This window comes from Callospermophilus lateralis, chromosome 6 (assembly GCF_048772815.1).
Source record: "Callospermophilus lateralis isolate mCalLat2 chromosome 6, mCalLat2.hap1, whole genome shotgun sequence".
In the NCBI taxonomy this organism is placed as follows: Eukaryota; Metazoa; Chordata; class Mammalia; order Rodentia; family Sciuridae; genus Callospermophilus; species Callospermophilus lateralis.
Genome location: NC_135310.1, coordinates 48388837 through 48408790, shown reverse-complemented (window position 1 = coordinate 48408790; position 19954 = coordinate 48388837). Strand labels below are relative to the sequence as shown.

The window sequence follows — 19954 nt, the reverse complement described above, 5'->3', positions numbered from 1 at the left end:
AAACTATCAGACCTTAAAACCCTCCTTCCTGCACGGCACCTTCAATCCTTTCATTAAATGATCTAGACACAGAAGCTGGAGTTCTCGGGTTTCGAAACAGAGTCCAGGTCGGATTGGCTGAGCTAGATAGAGGGGCAGGGACTCCATCAAATCACAAACCTAGGATTTTCATGTTTCGTGGGCTCCTCCCTAGAATCCTGGCAACTGACTTGTATTGTTTTTCTTAAGGAACCCTGCCCGGGGTTGCTATGGAGACAGGAGGCTGCAACTTACAGAGCAGCTATGACCCAGAGATCACATAAGAGACCTCAGCAAACACCAGCCTTGCATTGCCTTCTTCCATATCTTCACACCCATTTCATCCAGACCTTTTTTTCTCTTGTCTCCTTCCATGGAAGACTCGACTTCCCTGAAGCAAGAAAAAGAAAACCACGAATTGAAGGAAGTAGAGGGGCCATGGGAAGAAAAGACAGCAGCTTCTCCCCAAGACCCTGACCCTCAGTCATCTGAGCCTTTGGAGGCAGAGCAGGCACCAGAAACTGGACCCCAGCCCAGCAAAAGCCCTCCTTGGAGCCCCGGGTCCAGAGCCAGCATGGTTCTGGGAGACTTCACAGACCCAGGGGCATTACCTCCCCATTCCCCTCCTCAGCAGCCTTCTTCCACTCCTCCCTTGACTCTGGGGGAGCAGGATCTTGGAACCCTACTGCAGTCAGACAGGACCACTAGTATAATTCCTAATGCTGGGACACTTCTTTCTGATCCTTTGGAACAACCATCTGACAAGAGAGAATCCACTTTTCATCCCACAAGACAATTGGAGGAAAACACCTTTCCACAGTCCCCCAAATCTGACCTGTATGTGCCAAAGGACCCAAGCTATGATACCTCTAAACAAAAAGAGCTGAGATTTGACATTTTTCAGGAGGAAGATTCAAACAGTAATTGTGATCTTCTGCAGCTGGAGCCTGGGGCCTCAGAAGAGGCCCCCAGCATGCTTGAGATTGCCATTCAAAATGCTAAGGCTTACCTACTGAGGACCAGTAGCAAGTCGGGCCTCAATCTGTAAGTTTCCAAGAGGAAAAAAAAGTTTGTCAAAGCAAAAGGGGGTGTGAGTATCTCTGTGTGAGAGTGTGTTTCTGTGAGTAAAAGAAAATATACTTGAAAAAATTTTATACTAAAAGGGAGTTAGTGACATAGCTTTGTATCGCAGGACTCAGAACAGGTCACCTGTCAGGATTCTTCAAATTTCTTTGAAGAACCTAGGCACACATAAGCCTATAAATGTGTATGAAATTATAATGGGATGTATAATGTAGGATTGTTGGTCATGGGCTTTGTCAGAAACAAACAAACAAAAAAGCAATATAGTAAAGTCTAAGCATCTTTCCAGGATTATTGTAATAAATAAGTGTCTGCAGAGATACAGAGAGAACATGTCTGCAATCTAAGCATTCTAGTGCTTGCATGGCTTGGCTCTGAGTTCCTTCCCAGCATAGTTTTCTTGGGACTGTCCTGATTTGAACACTGAAAGTTCTTTATCCTAAGAAACTGCTCAATTCTGAGCCAACTAGGAAAATTGGTCACCATAGGAGACCTTTAGGGCACATGCTATTTATCCACTTTTCTCTTAAAATGTGATGGCCAGATAAGTTCCGGGAATCCCACTGTAGTTTGAATTTCAGAATTCATGACAGCAAAGCTCTGTAGAGGATCTCTGTAGAGGATTACAGAATAATAGCTGAATTTTATGGCTTGAAAGGAGTTTAGAAAACATCAAATGAACTTATCTGCTTTTAAGTGGAGGAAATGACTGTGAGAGAACAGAATTTTCTAGTTTCCACTGGCTCACATCTCTCATATCTACCTCTCTATCACTGTGCTCCAGTCACACAGCCTGGTGAGTTTCATGTTGTTCTCTCTGCACAGAAGTTTCCTTCCCTTAGTCTTCTGGCAGACTCTGACCCTTCAGAATTCAGCTTCCATACAACTTTGTTATAATAATCTATTCTTTTCCTTCATTGGACTTAATGCCCATTATAATTTCATACACATTTATAGGCTTATATTTTTTTAAAATATTTTTTAGTTGTAGATGGACACAGTGACTTTATTTTATTTATTTAGGTTTTTTTTTTTTTTTTGTAATGTGATGCTGAGAATTGAACCCAGTGCCAATCACGTGCTAGCGCTCTACCACTGAGCCACAACCCCAGCCTCATGGGCTTACATCTTAATGTCTTCCTCTTCTACTAGAATGGAAACCCTAAGAGTGAAGGGATCATGTGAGTTTTGTACACCACAGTGTACTTAGTGCCTAGCACAATGCTGTCAACTGATGATTGAATGAGGATGTGTGAATGAATGGCAGCTCAGGACTACAGTCCACGCCCTCTGAATCAATTTCAGTTCTCATCATAATCTGTTGAGATGTCTCCTGTTTTGCCTGTAAATTCTGAGTGCTTACTGAACATACAATATGACAAATAATTGCAGCTGTTACTAAGCTTTAGAAAATGTAAAATATGATTTTAAGGTCTAATGAAAAAAAGTATTTGCTGTGAGAAATCGTCCATTAAACTTGAGATTGAACAATTTAAAATATTATTTATAATCTATCATTTTAGATACAACTTACTTATAGAGAATGTAATTTTGCAATTTAGTAGAAGATTATACTTGAATACCTAGGATAAATTTGTCATAATCTGCCAGGTTAAATAACAAGCATGAGTTGATAAATGTTTTACAATCACAAAAGAGCTTCATAAAAATACTTGTGAGTTTACTAACATTTAAAATTGAATACAAAAAGTAAAGAAAATTCTCTTAATGAATTATTTTCTAGCTGATATTACTTAATATTTAAATTTATTTTATTTTCAAATGCTATTTCTGAGTTAATTGAAAACTTTCCAAAGTATTCACCATTATCCTCTTTAGAGCCTGCAGTTAAAAACTGCTTAGTACTGGGCGCAGTGGCACACGCCTGTTATCCCAGCTACTCAGAAGGCTGAGACAGGAGGATCCTGAGTTGAAAGCTAGCCTCAGCAAAAGTGAGGGCTAAGCAACTTAGTGAGCCTTGTCTCTAAATAAAATACAAAATAGGGCACTAGAGATGTGGGTCAGTGGTTAAGTGCCCCTGAGTTCATTCCCTGGTACAAAAAAAAAAAAAAAAAATACTTAGTAAAGATACCTTTAATCCCCATCTTTCATATGCAGATCCAATTTGGCAATCATAAAAACTGTTTTTGTAGCAATGAAAATCTGTTATTAAATACGGAATCTAATAAATTTTTTTGCTATTGAACAAATAGCCTGAAGGAAAAATTATTTCCTCTTTTTCAATCATTCTATCAAAACAAATTATTAATACTGCTTAATTGAAAAAATGCTGACACATGCCTGTAATCTCAGCAACTCAGGAAGCTGAAGCAGGAGGATCACAAATTTGAAGGCAGCTTCAACAATTTAGCAATACCCTAAACAATTTAGTGAGACTCTGTCTCAAAAAAATAAATAAAAATAAAAAGACTGGGAATGTAGCTCAGTGGTAAATACTCCCCTAGTTCAATTCTCAGTTCAAAAAATATATATTTATTATATAGTTAGATTTAGTAAAAGCTGGGCATGGTGGTGCTTACTTGTAATACCAGTGACTTGGGAGGCTGAATCAGGAGGACTACTGTGAGTGTCTAGTGCACTCGGGTCCCTGGGTAAGGGTCTCGAAATAACCAGGACACAGGGGATGCAGAGCAAAGGCAGCAATTGCAACTGCATGCTGCGGTTTATTCCCAAGCTAATTATATATTAGTTGCAATCAAGATAAGTATTTACAAGGCACACATCACCCCTCTTCACCCGGATTCTGCTCCTCTTAAACATGATGTAATGTATAAACTATTCTTTATGAGAACTCTATATAATCTTTATAAGCTGTACTGTTGATACTAACTTTTATTACCAAAATACAATCTCTATTTTAATCAGATGTTTTGAGAACATTCAATACAAAACTAAACACGCCAAGAGTCACTTCCTTATAGTCCAAACATGCAGAACTTGTGGCTTGAGATAAGGGGAAGGGAACTTTTTCCTCCTCCTAGTTCTGGCCTGCCAGAACTGGCCTTCATCCCAGACACTGTCCTTACATGACATTTTGGACTCAAGGGGCCTCTTTAGCCATTTAAACTCCAAGGGAATTGACCCCGGAAGCTGAATTAGAATTGGATTTTGTGGAACAAAGGATTAAAGAAAGTTTTCTGCAGCGAGTAGATATATTTAAACCTGTTGTATTATATATTTTAAATACTTTTCAATACCCAACAGCTATTTTGGGGCAAGATGCTTTGCCTATGGAATGGATTTATACTAAACATAGATTTTCCAAAAATATTATGCCATATGCGGATCAAATAGCTTTATTAATAGAACAAGGTAGAATACGTTCTCTGACACTTACTGGTTATGATTTAATGGAAATTATTGTTCCCTTACAGAAAGAGCAATGGGAATATTTACTACAAATGACTGAAATGCTTCAAATAGCTTTATCTGGATTTACAGGGTCTGTTTCTTATCATTTTCCACATAGTAAATTATGGGATATTTTTAGAAAACAAACTTTTGTTATTAATCATATAATTAGTACAAATCCTTTAGTTGAAGCTATTACTGTGTTCACAGATGGTTCAAAGACAAAGAGTGCATATTGGACTGTTGATCATTTTTGGGTACAGTCATCTCAATTTAACTCAGTACAACAAAATGAACTATTTGCTATTATACAAGTGTTAAAAGATTTCCCAAAACAAGAAATTAATATTATAGCGGACTCTGCCTATGCAGTAGGAGTAGTATCTAACATTTATACGGCTATTGCTTATTCTAACAAATCTATTTTGCAGAGTTTATTTATTTCTTTACAAAAATTACTGCAACTAAGGAATCATCGCATCTATATTACTCATATGCGATCGCATTCTCATCTGCCTGGACCTTTAACTTATGGCAATAACCAAGTCGATAAACTAGTTATGTTTACTACTCCCCAAGAAGAACATCAATTGCTACATTCTAATGCTGGACATTTACATATTAAGTATAAAATACCATATAAAAAGGCAAAACAAATTATTAAAGAATGTCCTATATGCAGACCGTTACATTTAAGAATAGTACCTGCGGGAGTCAATCCCAGAGGAATACAACCTAATGAAATTTGGCAAATGGATGTAACTCATATTGCTCAATTTGGACGATTATCTTATGTACATGTGGTTATTGATACATATTCTAAATTTTTGTGGGCTACTGCTCAAAGTGGGGAAACTACTAATCATGTTATTCAACATTTGATTGAAGTTTTTGCTATAATGGGAGTACCTGCTATGATTAAAACAGATAACGGACCTGCATATACCAGCAAAAAATTTAATCAATTTTGTGAATTATATGACATCAAACACATTACAGGAATAGAATATAATCCACAAGGACAGGCAATAGTAGAAAGGGTACATGGTACTTTAAAATTACAAATTAAAAAATTAAAAAGAAGGAATAACTCAGATCCTCATATGTTTTTATTCAAACATTTACAAAATCAACCTAAAGCCATATTACATCAAGCTTTGTTTATATTGAACTTTCTTAATTTGCCACAAGGAGACATTTTAACTAGAGCAGAACGCCACTTTGAAGAGAAGGTTCTGGATGTCATACATGAACCCGTGTGGGTAAAAATTGCTGCAGATGCTGAATGGCAACCTGGCATGTTGTTGTATAAAGGGAAAGGCTATGGTTATGTTTCCACAGACAATGGACACCGACAATGGCTTCCAGGGAGATGGATCCAGACCCGTCACCATACGAACAGCACCTTATCCGTCTCGTCGGCCCAGAAATCAAACATCGGATTTTGATATACCTGTTGCTGCATTGGCTCAACTTCGCTTGGGCCCACGTAGACGTCGCCGACTTAATATCTCTCCTTTACCAACATGGGGACAAATTAAAAAGCTGAGTGGGGAGGGACAAAAGGTGTTGCAGCGTACAGGAAAGGCTCTTACTGTTGAAAATTTATTCTTGGCTATGTGTGCATTGCTGACTGTTTCATCTTCCTCAGAGGTACCTACTAACAATAATAATACTTATTACTGGGCTTATATTCCTAATCCTCCCTTGATGGAACCTGTTATGTGGGGAGAGATGGATATCACTTTATATACTTCCCCTGCTATTTTATCCCCACCATGGAATAATCTGACTTACTTAAATATACATGATGGAGCTATATATAATTTTACATATCAAAATGATGTGCGTAGACCTATTTGCTTGGGATCTCCTCCATGTTTACAATTGGATTGGCAACATTGGATATTAGCAGGAAGTCGGAGTAATGGTTCTAGGACTAAGTTACAAAGGCTTTCCGTGTGGTCTATTAATATGACCTGGGATAATATTACGGAAGCCAAATATCCTATGTTTCCTAACTGTCCTGATTTTACTTATAACAGGTTGCAATATAATCCATTTATTTGGCAAGAATGTGGAGGCAAATTTGGAAAAATTTATCAGGGAATAATAATGTGGGGACCATATGGAATGTTTTTAAAAAGTTGTTCTGAATGGAATAGTTCTACTTGTAATTTATCTTCTACATACAGAATCCCGCCGAAAGAGAGGTGGAATGAAATTTTGACGAATGACAAGCTGATGGCTTGGGGAGACGGTGGAGTGGCTGATCCACGTATAGCTTCAATACAACATCCTTATCATATCCAGACACATCTTTGGAAAATTGCTGCGGCTATGAAACCAGTCGTGCTTTTGAACGGCTCCTTTTCTGGAACTAGTAGATCACCATCATCTTACAAGTTTACCTTTTTTAAGGAATATAATGTAACAACTTGTGTTCCTATGCCATATCTATTTTTGGTAGGAAACATAATTTTTGATTCAGGGATAACTTGTCACTACTGTAAATTGTATACTTGCATTAATACTTCTGTACCTCTTGCTCCTGGTCATTCTGTTATGATGTTACAACAACGATCTCATATATGGCTTCCCGTAAACTTACAAAGACCTTGGTCTCAGGATCCTGTAAATACTTTAGTAATGGAATTTTTTAGACAATTATTGAAACGAAGTAAACGCTTTGTGGGAGTATTGGTTGCAGTAATATTAAGTCTTATTGCTGTTACTACAGTAGCCACAGTGAGTGGAGTTGCTTTACATACTTCTTTACAAACAAAACATTTTGTAGAAGAGTGGCATAAGGATTCTCATAACTCATGGTTATTACAAAAGGAAATTGATTCTAGACTTCAAACTCAAATAGATATATTAAAACAAACAGTGAATTGGTTAGGAAAGAAGGTTTTAACCTTAGAACAAGAAATTAGATTAAAATGTGATTGGAATTCTACTACTTTTTGTATTACCAATGTTCAATATAATCAAAGTCTTCATGAATGGAGCACTATTCAAGCTTATATGGATGGTAATGAAACTGCAAGTTTAATGATTAATTCATTACAAAAAGATATATTTGAAGTGTTTGGTAAGGGATTTCAACATAATGATGCTGCTCAGATAGCAGAAGTATTCCTGAAACAATTGGAAGGGTTGGATCCTAAAGGAATTATACAGAGTTTATCTCATACTGCTGGAGGTGAGGGTATTGTTCTAATATTAATTTTAATCCTGTTTTTACTCATGTATTATGCCTGTATAAAACCTTCTCAAAGTTCTGTATTAACTCTATGGAAAGCTGTTTTGGAAAAACAAAAGAAAAAAGAAGGAAATGATGGAGTTTAAATGGCTAAAGAGGCCCCTTGAGTCCAAAAGGTCATGTAAGGACAGTGTCTGGGATGAAGGCCAGTTCTGGCAGGCCAGAACTAGGAGGAGGAAAAAGTTCCCTTCCCCTTATCTCAAACCACAAGTTCTGCATGTTTGGACTATAAGGAAGTGACTCTTGGCGTGTTTAGTTTTGTATTGAATGTTCTCAAAACATCTGATTAAAATAGAGATTGTATTTTGGTAATAAAAGTTAGTATCAACAGTACAGCTTATAAAGATTATATAGAGTTCTCATAAAGAATAGTTTATACATTACATCATGTTTAAGAGGAGCAGAATCCGGGTGAAGAGGGGTGATGTGTGCCTTGTAAATACTTATCTTGATTGCAACTAATATATAATTAGCTTGGGAATAAACCGCAGCATGCAGTTGCAATTGCTGCCTTTGCTCTGCATCCCCTGTGTCCTGGTTATTTCGAGACCCTTACCCAGGGACCCGAGTGCACTAGACACGCACAGACTACAAGTTCAAAGCTAGCCTCAGCAACTTAGGAAGACCCTGTTTCAAAATAAAACATGAAAAAGGCTCAGTGATTAGTGCCCTGGGTTCAGGCATATGGCTCAGTGGTTAAGCACCTTTGGGTTCAATCCCTGGTACAAAAAAAAAAAAAAAAAAAGATCTAATAAAAGTACATCAGATATGTACTTAAAAATTTTTTGTAATACCTGACTGGAGAAATATGAATAAAACACTTATGGACATTATATTAAAACTTAAAACATTATATTGAAAAATAAAATGAAAATTTTGACTTGGATTCTGATTTCCCTAGCCCCTACTGGAGCAAATCAAACACTCTAGTTAAAAACCTGCTATTGCCCGGTAACAACCATCTTTTTAGTCTAGAGAGTTCTCCATGAGTTTCAAGACTAAATGGAAATTAGGCAAGCTTGATGAAGTTTTAAAGAAACTCCTAGTCAAAACAATCTTGTTCACTTACAAGAACAGCAACATTTGGGCACAGAATAACATATTCTCCAAACATAATATTTGTGAATGGCCTTTCACATTGGTTGTGCATAGCATCTACATGTTTTCTTGTGACATTCTTAAGGTCTAAGATAAATACATTAACAAAGAAAACTCAAAAAATATATCAATTAATAGGAACTATACACTTCTCGATTTATTGTGTTTCTTTCTAGCAAGGGAGGAAATAAATAAAAAATAAAACTTCAGTCTTGGCCATGGAAAAACCTAATGCAGTTTCTAGATAGGAAACATATAATGTACAGTATTTCATAGCAGCATTTCAGTGTTCTCATAAAGGGCTCAGTATTGTTTGGGGAAATGTCTTAAAGTGGTGTGTCCTTGAGCATGAAAGGGATTTTATATTATTTTTTAAAAGGAATGATGTACTGGGGACAAACAAAGGCTCTCAGCTGGGACTTAACTACGTATGAAAGTGATTTCTGTTAGATTTATCTCACTGGACAAAAGGTCAAGTAATTAGAGACAAATTTGAGAGATACATCCAGCAGAGAGGCAATTTATGCACCTTTCCACATTGAACAGGAAATTTTCTTTCCAATATGAAAGCAGTTTTGATCAGTTTTTGTCTTCTTAAAAATAAATCCACACTGCAAATCTGCTATTGGAAAATCATACCCTAACAGTTATGAATAAAATGCAAAGAATTCCTGAGAGGGTAGGGATAGCTTCATTAATTTGGTTGTGAAATGAAAAGCAGGGTTTTTGATACAACAGGATATTAGATATGTCACTTTTGAATTAAGGGGTAATACTTGATGACAGTTGTCTTTTAGTTGTGTCTGAATGGAGATTGCAATACGAAATGCATTTCTTGTAGGTCTGAAAATACTGAAGTAGATAATTGGCTTTAAAAACAAGGTAGAATTATTAGGATTTAAAATTGGATTTGGTGAGGGCAGAGGAAGGGGGCATGGAAAATAATTTAAGGTAAATCAGTGAAAAATGTTTATCACTTCAAAGTATGTAACCAAGAGATTTCAGTTTCAGAAATGAAATGTAAAAAATGTACCTGATATGGAATATGTATCTTGTTACAATGTTTTTCTTTAATAACTTAAGCATCCAAATTGTATCAGAAGCATTTTCTAAGAAAGTTGTAGGATAGGTTCTTTCATGGTATAAATTATCTTCACTGAAAAATCTTTGAAGACTTCAAGTTGTTGAAATTCCCTAAAATGCTACTGAGACTGCATCAAATGCTTGTTTAAATGCTCTTGATGTGTGTGTGTGTGTGTGTGTGTGTGTGTGTGTGTGTGTGTGTGAATGTGTGAATGTATGTAATTTGGAATCTTCTCTCTTTGGGCAGATACGATCATCTTTCTAATGTGCTGACCAAGATATTAGATGAGCGTCCCGAAAATGCTGTTGACATCATTGAAAATATTAGCCAAGATATGAAAATGGCTCATTTTAGTAAAAAATTAGATACACTCCAAAATGAGAATGAGCTGCTTCCAATGTATGAAATAGCTGAGATGCAGAAGACTCTTTTTCTCCAGGGAAATTTAGAAGGAGCTGATCAGGAATTAGAAGATGAAATAGTGAGTCACTATTATAATTTTTTAAAAACTTGTTCTAATTAGTTATACATGACAGTAGAATGCACTTTGATACATCATTCACATATGGAGTATAATTTCTCATTCTTCTGGTTGTACATGATGTAGAATCCCTCTGGTTATATATATATATATATATATATATATATATATATATATATATATATATAGAGAGAGAGAGAGAGAGAGAGAGAGAGAGAGAGAGAGACAGGATAACAATGTCTGATTCTCTGATTCATTCTACTATCCTTCCTACTATTATAACTCTTGATACTTATTTGGATTGAGTGTGGTATGGTTTCAAGTTTTTTTTTTACTAATTATCTATTTTATAGTATTCACACATTATTTTTTCTTAAATCTCCTCAAGCTTTCTCCAATCAACCCCACTTCTCACCATATTCTTCCTAACTGAGTCATTTTTTACAGTTTCATATCATGTTTTAGTGCTTTTCAATCCTCACATTTTGCTAAATGTTTGTGGGATATGTTTCTGGAAAGCAGAGTATAAAATAGTTTCCTCCTATTTTTCGTTCTCCAAGTTGCTGTTTCTTATTAAATATTTGTTGAATAAGAATCAATTTCAGATAGAGTTATGCACCAGGTAATGACATTTCAGAAAATAACAGGCTACATATATGGCAGTAGTCCTTTAAAATTATGATGAGATGGATAATCTCATTATAGGGGTTGGGGAGAAACACAAATAAGCCTGAGATCCTGAGGTAGGATTAGTTTTAGAACCTGGAAGAGTTAAATCATCAGGTGCAGATGAAAAGCTCCATCTCAGAGTGGAAAGACTCCCAGAGGAAAGTCTCTGAAGCAATGAAATCTGAGCAACTCTGTCCCACATAAATGTTACAGTGCTCATGGTTTTATTCCTGTTTGGGACCATACCATGATTCCTGTTCTTAGTTCTCAACTTTGATTTGTTCATTCACTGATTCACTTACAAACTCTGTGACTGTCTATTGCCTTCCAAGTCCAGAGATATACATGTGAAAAAGACTTCTGATTTTGAGTTGCTTAAAGTTTAGTGAAGGAGACAACAAAAACTGGATGAGTACAGTAGATAGTTTAATATGATGGAAAAACTTGGGCTTTGGAATTCCATCTGTGTAGCAATGCTATATCATTCACTTTGTAGTTGTGTGACTTCGGCAAGTGACTAAACTTCTAAGTGTCAGGGATAATCACTCAGCAGTAGAGGTAGTCAAAAGGTATAAAATAGGTATAAAGTTTGGCATATACTAGAAACGTATTATAGCAGTTATTATTATATTGTTTTGACAGCAAGCTACAGGGTCATACGAAATGGAAAAACTAACTCTGGTGTTGGAAATTAGGCAAGACTTTGTAGCGCAGGTGATATTTCATTTCTAACATGAAGATTACCAAAGTGAAGACCAAAAGAAATAAAATTCTGAGGGAAAAAGGGACAATAGTAAAGTCAGGAAAGAGTATTTGTTATGGTTTGGATATGCAGTGTCTCGCAAAAGCTCATGTATGAGACAATGCAGAAATGTTCAGAGGTTATATGATTAGATTATATAGCTATAGCCTAATCAGTGGATTAATCCGCTTGATGTATTAATAATTTGAAAGAACTACTGTATGGGGTGGTAACTGTATGCAGGTTGAGTGTGACAGGAAGTAGATCACTGGGACCATGTCTTTGGGGTTATGTTTTGTCCCTGGCAAGAGGAGTTCTCTCTCTGTTTCCTGGCTGTTGTGTCCTGAGCAGCTTTCCTGTCACACCTTTCAGCCTCACCTGGAACCCAGAGCTTTGGAGTCAACCAAACATAAACTCCCTATGAAACCATAAGCCCAAATAAACTTTTCCTCCTCTAATCTGTTCTTGTCCAGTATTTTGATCACAGCAACGAGAAGCTGACTAAAACACTATTCACATTTCAAACAGCCACATATCACTTGAGTTAGATGGGCGAACTCCTGCAAGCAAAAGGCAATGAGTGACACAAAATGACTAAAAGAAGATTTTGAGAATAATAAATGTAGGGCTCAATAAAGAAAATGGGAACCATGGAAATAGGCTAAGAAGAAATTATATTTTGACATAGAGTAATAATACAAACGAAAGTAGATCATTTCTAAGAACAGCAAGTGCTCTCTATTTCTCTATCTTATGGGTCAACATTTTGTCTTACAAGTTATATTGATCTCAGAAAATGCTCTTTCTAACTTTCCTAGATTTTCTAAATTTTCCTAATTTTCTAATTTTCCTAAATTTTCATAAATGTTTTACTATCGTATACTTGATATTCTGCTTGTTCATTTTTCTGTATTTCTATAATAGAATTATTTATTTATGTTATCTTCATTATTTAAGTCCAAAAGTATGTGTCATAAGTAGGGGCAAGCATCTGACTATATTATGTCTTTAAGTATAGGCAATGTCTGAGCACTTATGATGTTTTCTTTTTATTTATCCTGATTGTTACCCTAAATAGGTTAATGTATTGATTTTTATTTAACACACACATACATAAAACCATGTATTTAACAAGTATTTTTATGGCAATATAAGCATATATGTATATATATAACTATGTTCTTTCTAAACACATCGGCACATGATATATATATATATATATATATATATATATATATATATATATATATATATATCTTATTTTAGGGTAGTAAGAGTTGCTTAAATATGTTTTATAAAACAAGGGTGTTGAATTTTTATCATTGATAATAGTTATTAATTTTTTCTGCCTAAAAGCACACACAAAACAGGGCCACTGTAATATATTAGTGAGTATAAGACATAATGAGTATAAGAGGTTACACTTACAAGTAAGGAGAAAAGAATTTAAATTCAGAATTATCATAGTTTGAGTTAAGTATGTGAAGAAATGTTGAAGAAGTGGTGGAGACATAAAGTAGCACTAATATCAAGATGTATAAGGAGGAAAGAGAAGTGAACATTCCCTTATGGATAAAATTTTAACCACAGCATTTGTTTCTCAGGCAGAAAGCTCTCTTCCAAATGTAATGGAGTCAGCTTTTTATTTTGAACAAGCCGGAGTTGGTCTGGGCACTGATGAGACTTACCGAATCTTTCTTGCCCTCAAACAACTCACCGAAACCCACCCAATCCAAAGATGCCGTTTCTGGGGCAAGATCCTGGGTATAGAAAGAAATTATATTGTAGCTGAAGTGGAATTTCGTGAGGGGGAAGATGAAGAGGAGGTGGAGGAGGAAGACATAGCTGAAGAAAGGGACAATGGAGCAATTGAAGCTGATGAAGAGGAGGAAGATGAATTACCAAAGGCCTTTTACAAGCCCCCACCAACTATACCCAAAGAAGAAAATAGAGCAGGCGCCAACAAATATGTCTATTTTGTTTGCAACGAACCAGGAAGACCTTGGGTGAAGTTACCATCAGTTACGCCTGCACAAATTGTGATTGCAAGAAAAATCAAGAAATTTTTCACTGGGAGATTAGATGCTCCCATCCTAAGCTATCCGCCTTTCCCAGGAAATGAGAGCAATTACTTGCGAGCACAAATTGCCAGAATTTCAGCAGGAACGCACGTCAGCCCTCTAGGATTCTTCCAGTTTGGTGAAGAGGAAGGAGAGGAGGAGGAAGAAGTGGAGGGTGGGAGAGATAGCTTTGAGGAAAACTCTGATTTTGAAGGCATTCAAGTGATGGATCTAGTGGAATCTCTCTCCAATTGGGTTCATCATGTACAGCATATTCTTCCACAGGTAGGAATATTTGCCAGGTGATGTACAAATTCAATATAGCTATGTGCATTCATTTTAAAAACAGTTCTTTTACTCTATCTCCAAAAAACTTGAATCTTTATCCCAAGAACACTATAGGATTATAACAAAAATTGGGGGGAAGCAAACAGTGATATAGGACACTATTACATAGAACCTATTGTGCCAGGTGCTACTAAGAGAAATATATCTGTCAAGTACGGTGGAACACACCTGTGATCCCAGCATCCCAGCAGCTTGGGAAGCTGAGGCAGGAGGATCATGAGTTCAAAGCCAGCCTAAGCAACAGCAAGGGGCTAAGCAACTTAGTGAGACCCTGTCCCTAAATAAAATACAAAATAGGGCTGGGGTTGTGGCTCAGTGGTTGAGTGACCCTGTATTCAATCCCCAATACCCGCTCCAAAAGCATTTTATATATAATAAAATATAATTAAGGGGCTATATATAATCTCATATACATATATAATTTAATCTTCATAAAAGCTCTATGAAAGATTGAATATTATTATCTTTATTTTATAGATGAGGAAATTGAAGCAGAGGGTTTAGGAAACATGACAAAGTAATATAGCTAATACATTACAGTCAGATAGATGTGAAGCTATGCAGAATAGACCCAGAGTCCCCCTTCTTAATTACTCTGCTATACTTCCTTGTTTGTGGGTAGAAAAATCTTCATTATACTTTTAACTAGATAAGAGATACACTTAGAGAGCTCTAGATAAATTGAGAAATTATAACTGCCTACCTACCTTATTACCTCACTTAAAATTTTGTTGTTTAATAATCATACCATACTAGCTTTACTTCATTTATATAAATCACATATTACAAACCAACAAAAAACATTATTACCTTTTCACTGATAGTTTTAAAGTATCCATAAACCTTCAAATTCTGTAACTTCAAGAAGTGGACAAATTACTGGAATAAATAATACATTTTATTCTTGAAATGACCTATATGGAAATAGCCTTTGATAAATAACTATAGAATGAATGAATGAATAATCGACTGATGTTCCACACAATGAAAACTCATTCTGATAATTGCTTTAATAGGAACAAATATTCTGAAATGTTAAGGTCCTCATGAGACTATTAAATAATGCAAAATTCATTTCCAGGGTCGCTGTAATTGGTTCAATCCTGTGCAAAAAGATGAGGAAGAAGAAGAAGAAGAAGATGAGGAAAAAGAAGAAAAAGGTGAAGATCCTGACTACATAGAACAGGAAGTGGGGCCCCCTCTTTTGACACCAATCTCTGAAGATTTAGGTAATTTAGATGACTGTTAACCCAGAGTCATATAAACTGCATAACGTGTGCATTCTATGGCAAATATGTAAGAATTCAAATCTCTAAAAGTGAACTGGAGCCACGGTTTCCTCCCCTTCCCCTTCATGTGTTCCAGAATGGCAGGAGAGAAGAATGCCGTGGTCCATGCCAATGTGCTCTGACAGAAGCTAAAAGAATGATGTAGGGAGGGAACACAGTGGGCCGTAGCTCTTGCTAGAAATGTTCACAGGGTCTTATGCTTCATTCTTGTCTTGCTTTCTGCAAACTTGAACACTGGTGCTGCTGTCTTTACAATCACTCTTGTCCCATGTTCTTGTTTTTCTCATCTGCTTTGCTTGTGCTTGCAACCCTTAGTCTCTTCCACAGTAACAATTTGACCTTTCATTTGGTTATGAATAGTACTCCCTCTACCACAGAAATCCCTTCTCCGTTAATAAAACCTGTGTTGCAAAAATGAATATGTGTGTGTATATATGTACCTATATTTGAAATTTTATTATTCCAAAACATTCATAAATTCTCTCCTGATTTTGTTAAGCTGCTGTCTTAACTTTTCCTTCTCTATCAAGTGTGCCTGTATCTATGTGTATAAGATTTATAAAAATGACTTTGGTTATATAGTATCTTCTTGTCTGTTTAGGAGTTAAGTTTTCAAATCTCTCCTTGGGTTCCAGAGATTCAGAATATGCCTGCTTGGACAACACGGCTGTCCTCAAATCTCATCCCACAGTATGCTATCGCAGTCCTCCGATCCAACCTCTGGCCTGGAGCATATGCCTTTTCCAATGGCAAGTAAGTATCTGACCACTTTACAAACTCATTGTTGTGACTGTTTAACTCTGGAAATTATGTTCTCACTAGCATATTAATCTACTATTGTTTTAACTCATCTTTGACGTATCAGGTACCTGTGGCCTAAGATTTATTCAAATAGAATCTCTATTAAACAGTAAAAGACATTAGAACAATTCAGGCTTTTGCCCTTTTATCTTAGTTATCTAATTAATTGAATTAAAATATGGTTTTTCATCTATGAATCCTGGGGTAATTTACTTATACATTCACTTAGATTAATGGAAATAATTGTAAGCAGTGTTTAAATTAGTTTAAGACTCAGATCATTTTTATTGAACATCTCAGTAAAAGATAATTTTAAATATGTTGTATGTAGGCTGTCACTCTCAAGGAAATTAAGATATAGAGGATACTAAAAATCCTTTAATCCCTCACCAACACGTACACCTCCATTTGTCTCACACTTCCACTTCTTTCCTAATAACCTAGTGTTTAAAGCTTGACAGAGCAGGAGAGCACTGAGCTGCCAGGTGTCAGAGTAGCCCTTGTGGCAGCAAGTCAACATCAGAGTTGACTAAGCCTTTCATCATTACTGTGCTAGCATGAGTAAGAGTCATTTTTGTCTTCTCCCTGTTCCATTTTCTCCCATGTGATGTCCGCCAGTGGAGAGTCAGATAGGAAGGTGCCATAGATGTGGGTGGGGTTCTGGCATCATCTCATTGACAAGGGAGTCTCTAAAGAAAAGGCTGCAATATGGATGGAAGACGGGGTGGGGGAACTAGGAGGGGATGGAAACGGTTGCCTTCAGGACTCAGCTGGAATCCTAGAAACAAGCTACCTGGGCTAGGAATGTGAACATGTGAAGAGCAAGACCAGCCAGAGGGGTCACAGTCCTTGGCCACAACTCCCTTAGACAAGGCAACACATTGATTGAGCCCCTGTCTGCTATGGGAAGGGCAGTTGTCCAGTGAGGGCAACCAGGTGAAGCTTTTGTAATTGCCTATGGTGAAACCTAAAAACGTGACACAGGAGTTTTTAATGACAAGTCTGACTCCTTGCACAAGCCATGAGCTTGTTGGGTTAGCAATGTTTTGAACTTCTTTAACTTTATGCAGGGTATTAAGTGTTTTTCTGAATAATTAAATAAGGCCTTTACTTGGGGTCTGGGTATAGTGTACATTTTGACAGGGTCTGGCCCCAGGGTTTCCTTAACCAGCTTAAGCAGTTGGATCAAAACAATTCCTTGTAGTAGAATTACTGAAGGATATTTTACTTCTAGCATTTAAAATGTATTGTTTTTTAAAATTATGGGACCATGATACAATAATAGCACTTCATTGCTATAGAATGGTTATTTTCTTACTGAACAAAATATATAGACTTATTTATATATTTTTTTACTTACAGAAAGTTTGAAAATTTCTACATAGGGTGGGGTCATAAGTATAGTGTGGACAATTACACACCCCCAGTTCCACCACCAGTCTATCAAGAATACCCTAGTGGACCGGAAATTACAGAAATGGATGACCCTGGTGTGGAAGAGGAGAAGGCTTTCAGGGCTGCACAAGAAGCAACTGTATTTGCAGCTGAAGAAAATGAAGAAACTGAGGAAGATGAAGATGAAGACTAGTAAGAATAAAATTAGCTGACACCTATGTTTCATGAATGTAGACAAACCCCTTATGTGAGACTGATTATATACATGTATGCACATATATACAAACATGTATATAAATTGGCCATTATCTGTGTGCATGTTATTTTTTAGAAATAGGAAACTTGACATTTCATGTGTAGAACTATTAATGGGTATATAAAAAGATACTCAATAGATCTTCCAGAAGCTAAATAATGTGATCATATTACTCTTCTGACGACCCTGGCTAATAGAATATATGCTTATGTATTCTTGTTTTTAAAAGGTCTGATTTAATTTCTAATACGATAAACATTGAAAGTCTAATCCACCAGGTTCCTTGGAAACTTCTATACTTTTGAATGTCAAGGAGTAAGGAGAACAAAAGCACAAGTAATCAGTAAATTTGAGCATGTATTTCTAACCTTTGTAAAAACTGACTCAGGGCATGTATTCTTAAACATTTGTAATTGCTGGTGGTCAAGCCTATGATATTGAGTGCAAATACCATTTATGTTCATTTTCTTTTTGTAGGGGGAATGTTCATAATTTCATGACCTGCTCAAAGACTATTGGAACATTTTGAGTTCTTTGTATATTCTGGAAATTAATGAGCCAATCCCCCAAATCCAAAGGTCAAATGTTCTCTCTGATATGTGAATGCTAACACACAACAAAAGGGGTGGAGAATAAAAGTTCAGTGGATTAGATAAAGGAGAATGAAGGGAAGGAGTGGTAGGAATAGGAAAGACAGTGAAATAAATTTGACATAACTTTCCTACGTACATATATGAATACACCACAGTCAATCTCAATAATGCGTATATCCACAGACTGGGATCCTAATTAGAATAAGATATGCTTCATGTTCGTATAAATATGTCAAAATACTGTATAATACTGTCATACAATATATAACTGAAAAGAACAAACAAAAAAGACTATTGGAGTGCTCATGCAATTGCCCACCCCATTTTTTGCTACTGGTGATTGAACTCAGACACTTCACCACTGAGCTACATTACCAAACCCCAGCCTTTTTTTTTTTTTTGCTTTTTTATTTTGAAATGGAGTCTAAGTTGTCAAAGCTAACCTCAAACTTGTGATCCTCCTGCATCAGTCTCCCAAGTCTCTAGGAATGTAGGTATGAGCTACCTACCAAGCTCAGCAAGTCCCTTTTGAACTTCTCAATTTCCTTAATTGTAGTCCTTGTTCATCCTATAAAAATTGATTTAAATTTGGAAAAAATGATTTGAAAATATGGTAAACTGACAGATCCAGACATTTCAAACATACATTCTCTACCCCTATATTTCTAAAATATTATGAATCAATTAAAAAGGGGGGATTTTTTAAGTCCAGCTGTATAAGTCACCCTGAATTATGAATAAGAACTGGGTGCTACTCCTGAAATCACGGCTTTCACTGAAGCGGAAATATGAAAAGGTAAATATAAAGTTAGAATAGACTGTAATTTAGCAAGTAGCATAATGTGACCATTACAGGGTCCCATAGAATAGTGTCTCTCAAATTGTGGTAAAGGACCAATTAAAAAATTAATTCCACTATTAATGCTGATGTTTGTAAAATTTTAAAAAATCACAGCAATCCTTAATTTCTAAATTTAACTTGTCATAGACTGGAAGTTTATGGATCACTCATCTACACTGAGTTACACTGCTTCGAGTACCTAGAAAGTGCACTTACTCTAGATTTGAGCAGATTAAGAAGTACCTTTAAGAGCCACCAGGTAGAGCAGTGTGGGCGAACGGTTCTAGGCAGAAAGAGCTGGATTTTGGCAATAGTCTTGAGTCTGAGTGAACTTGCCTTGAAGGGATGAGAGAGGAACCTGGAGAGGTAAGCTGAGGCCAGAGGGTAGAAAGGATGGATTTTTACCCATGAACAATGGGGAGGATTAAACTAGAAAGTCATACAACTTATTTGTATTTTAGAACACTTTAGCTTCAGTTTGGAAAACAAATAATAAAAAATGCATACAGGGAAACTAGGAGGTTATCAGATTACCTTGGTTAGAAAAAATGGTGGCATG

General features: G+C 36.3%; 1 protein-coding gene across 5 annotated transcripts; it reads left to right on the top strand.

Moving 5' to 3' along the window:
- The first annotated feature begins 259 nt into the window (after positions 1–259).
- LOC143401184 (radial spoke head protein 4 homolog A-like) lies at positions 260–19073 on the top strand. 5 transcript variants are annotated; one of them, XM_076858323.2, is made up of 6 exons: positions 260–1062; positions 10167–10401; positions 13417–14157; positions 15302–15449; positions 16145–16262; positions 17673–19073. In XM_076858323.2, the coding sequence occupies exons 1-6, from the start codon at positions 392–394 to the stop codon at positions 17896–17898; spliced, it is 2139 nt and encodes a 712-aa protein (XP_076714438.1). In that variant the 5' UTR covers positions 260–391; the 3' UTR covers positions 17899–19073. The 5 variants fall into 5 exon arrangements, with proteins under 5 accessions (XP_076714438.1, XP_076714440.1, XP_076714442.1 ...); XM_076858325.2 differs by having other exon boundaries at positions 16111–16262; positions 17673–17755; XM_076858327.2 differs by lacking the exon at positions 15302–15449 and having other exon boundaries at positions 17673–17773.
- The last annotated feature ends 881 nt before the right edge of the window (positions 19074–19954 follow it).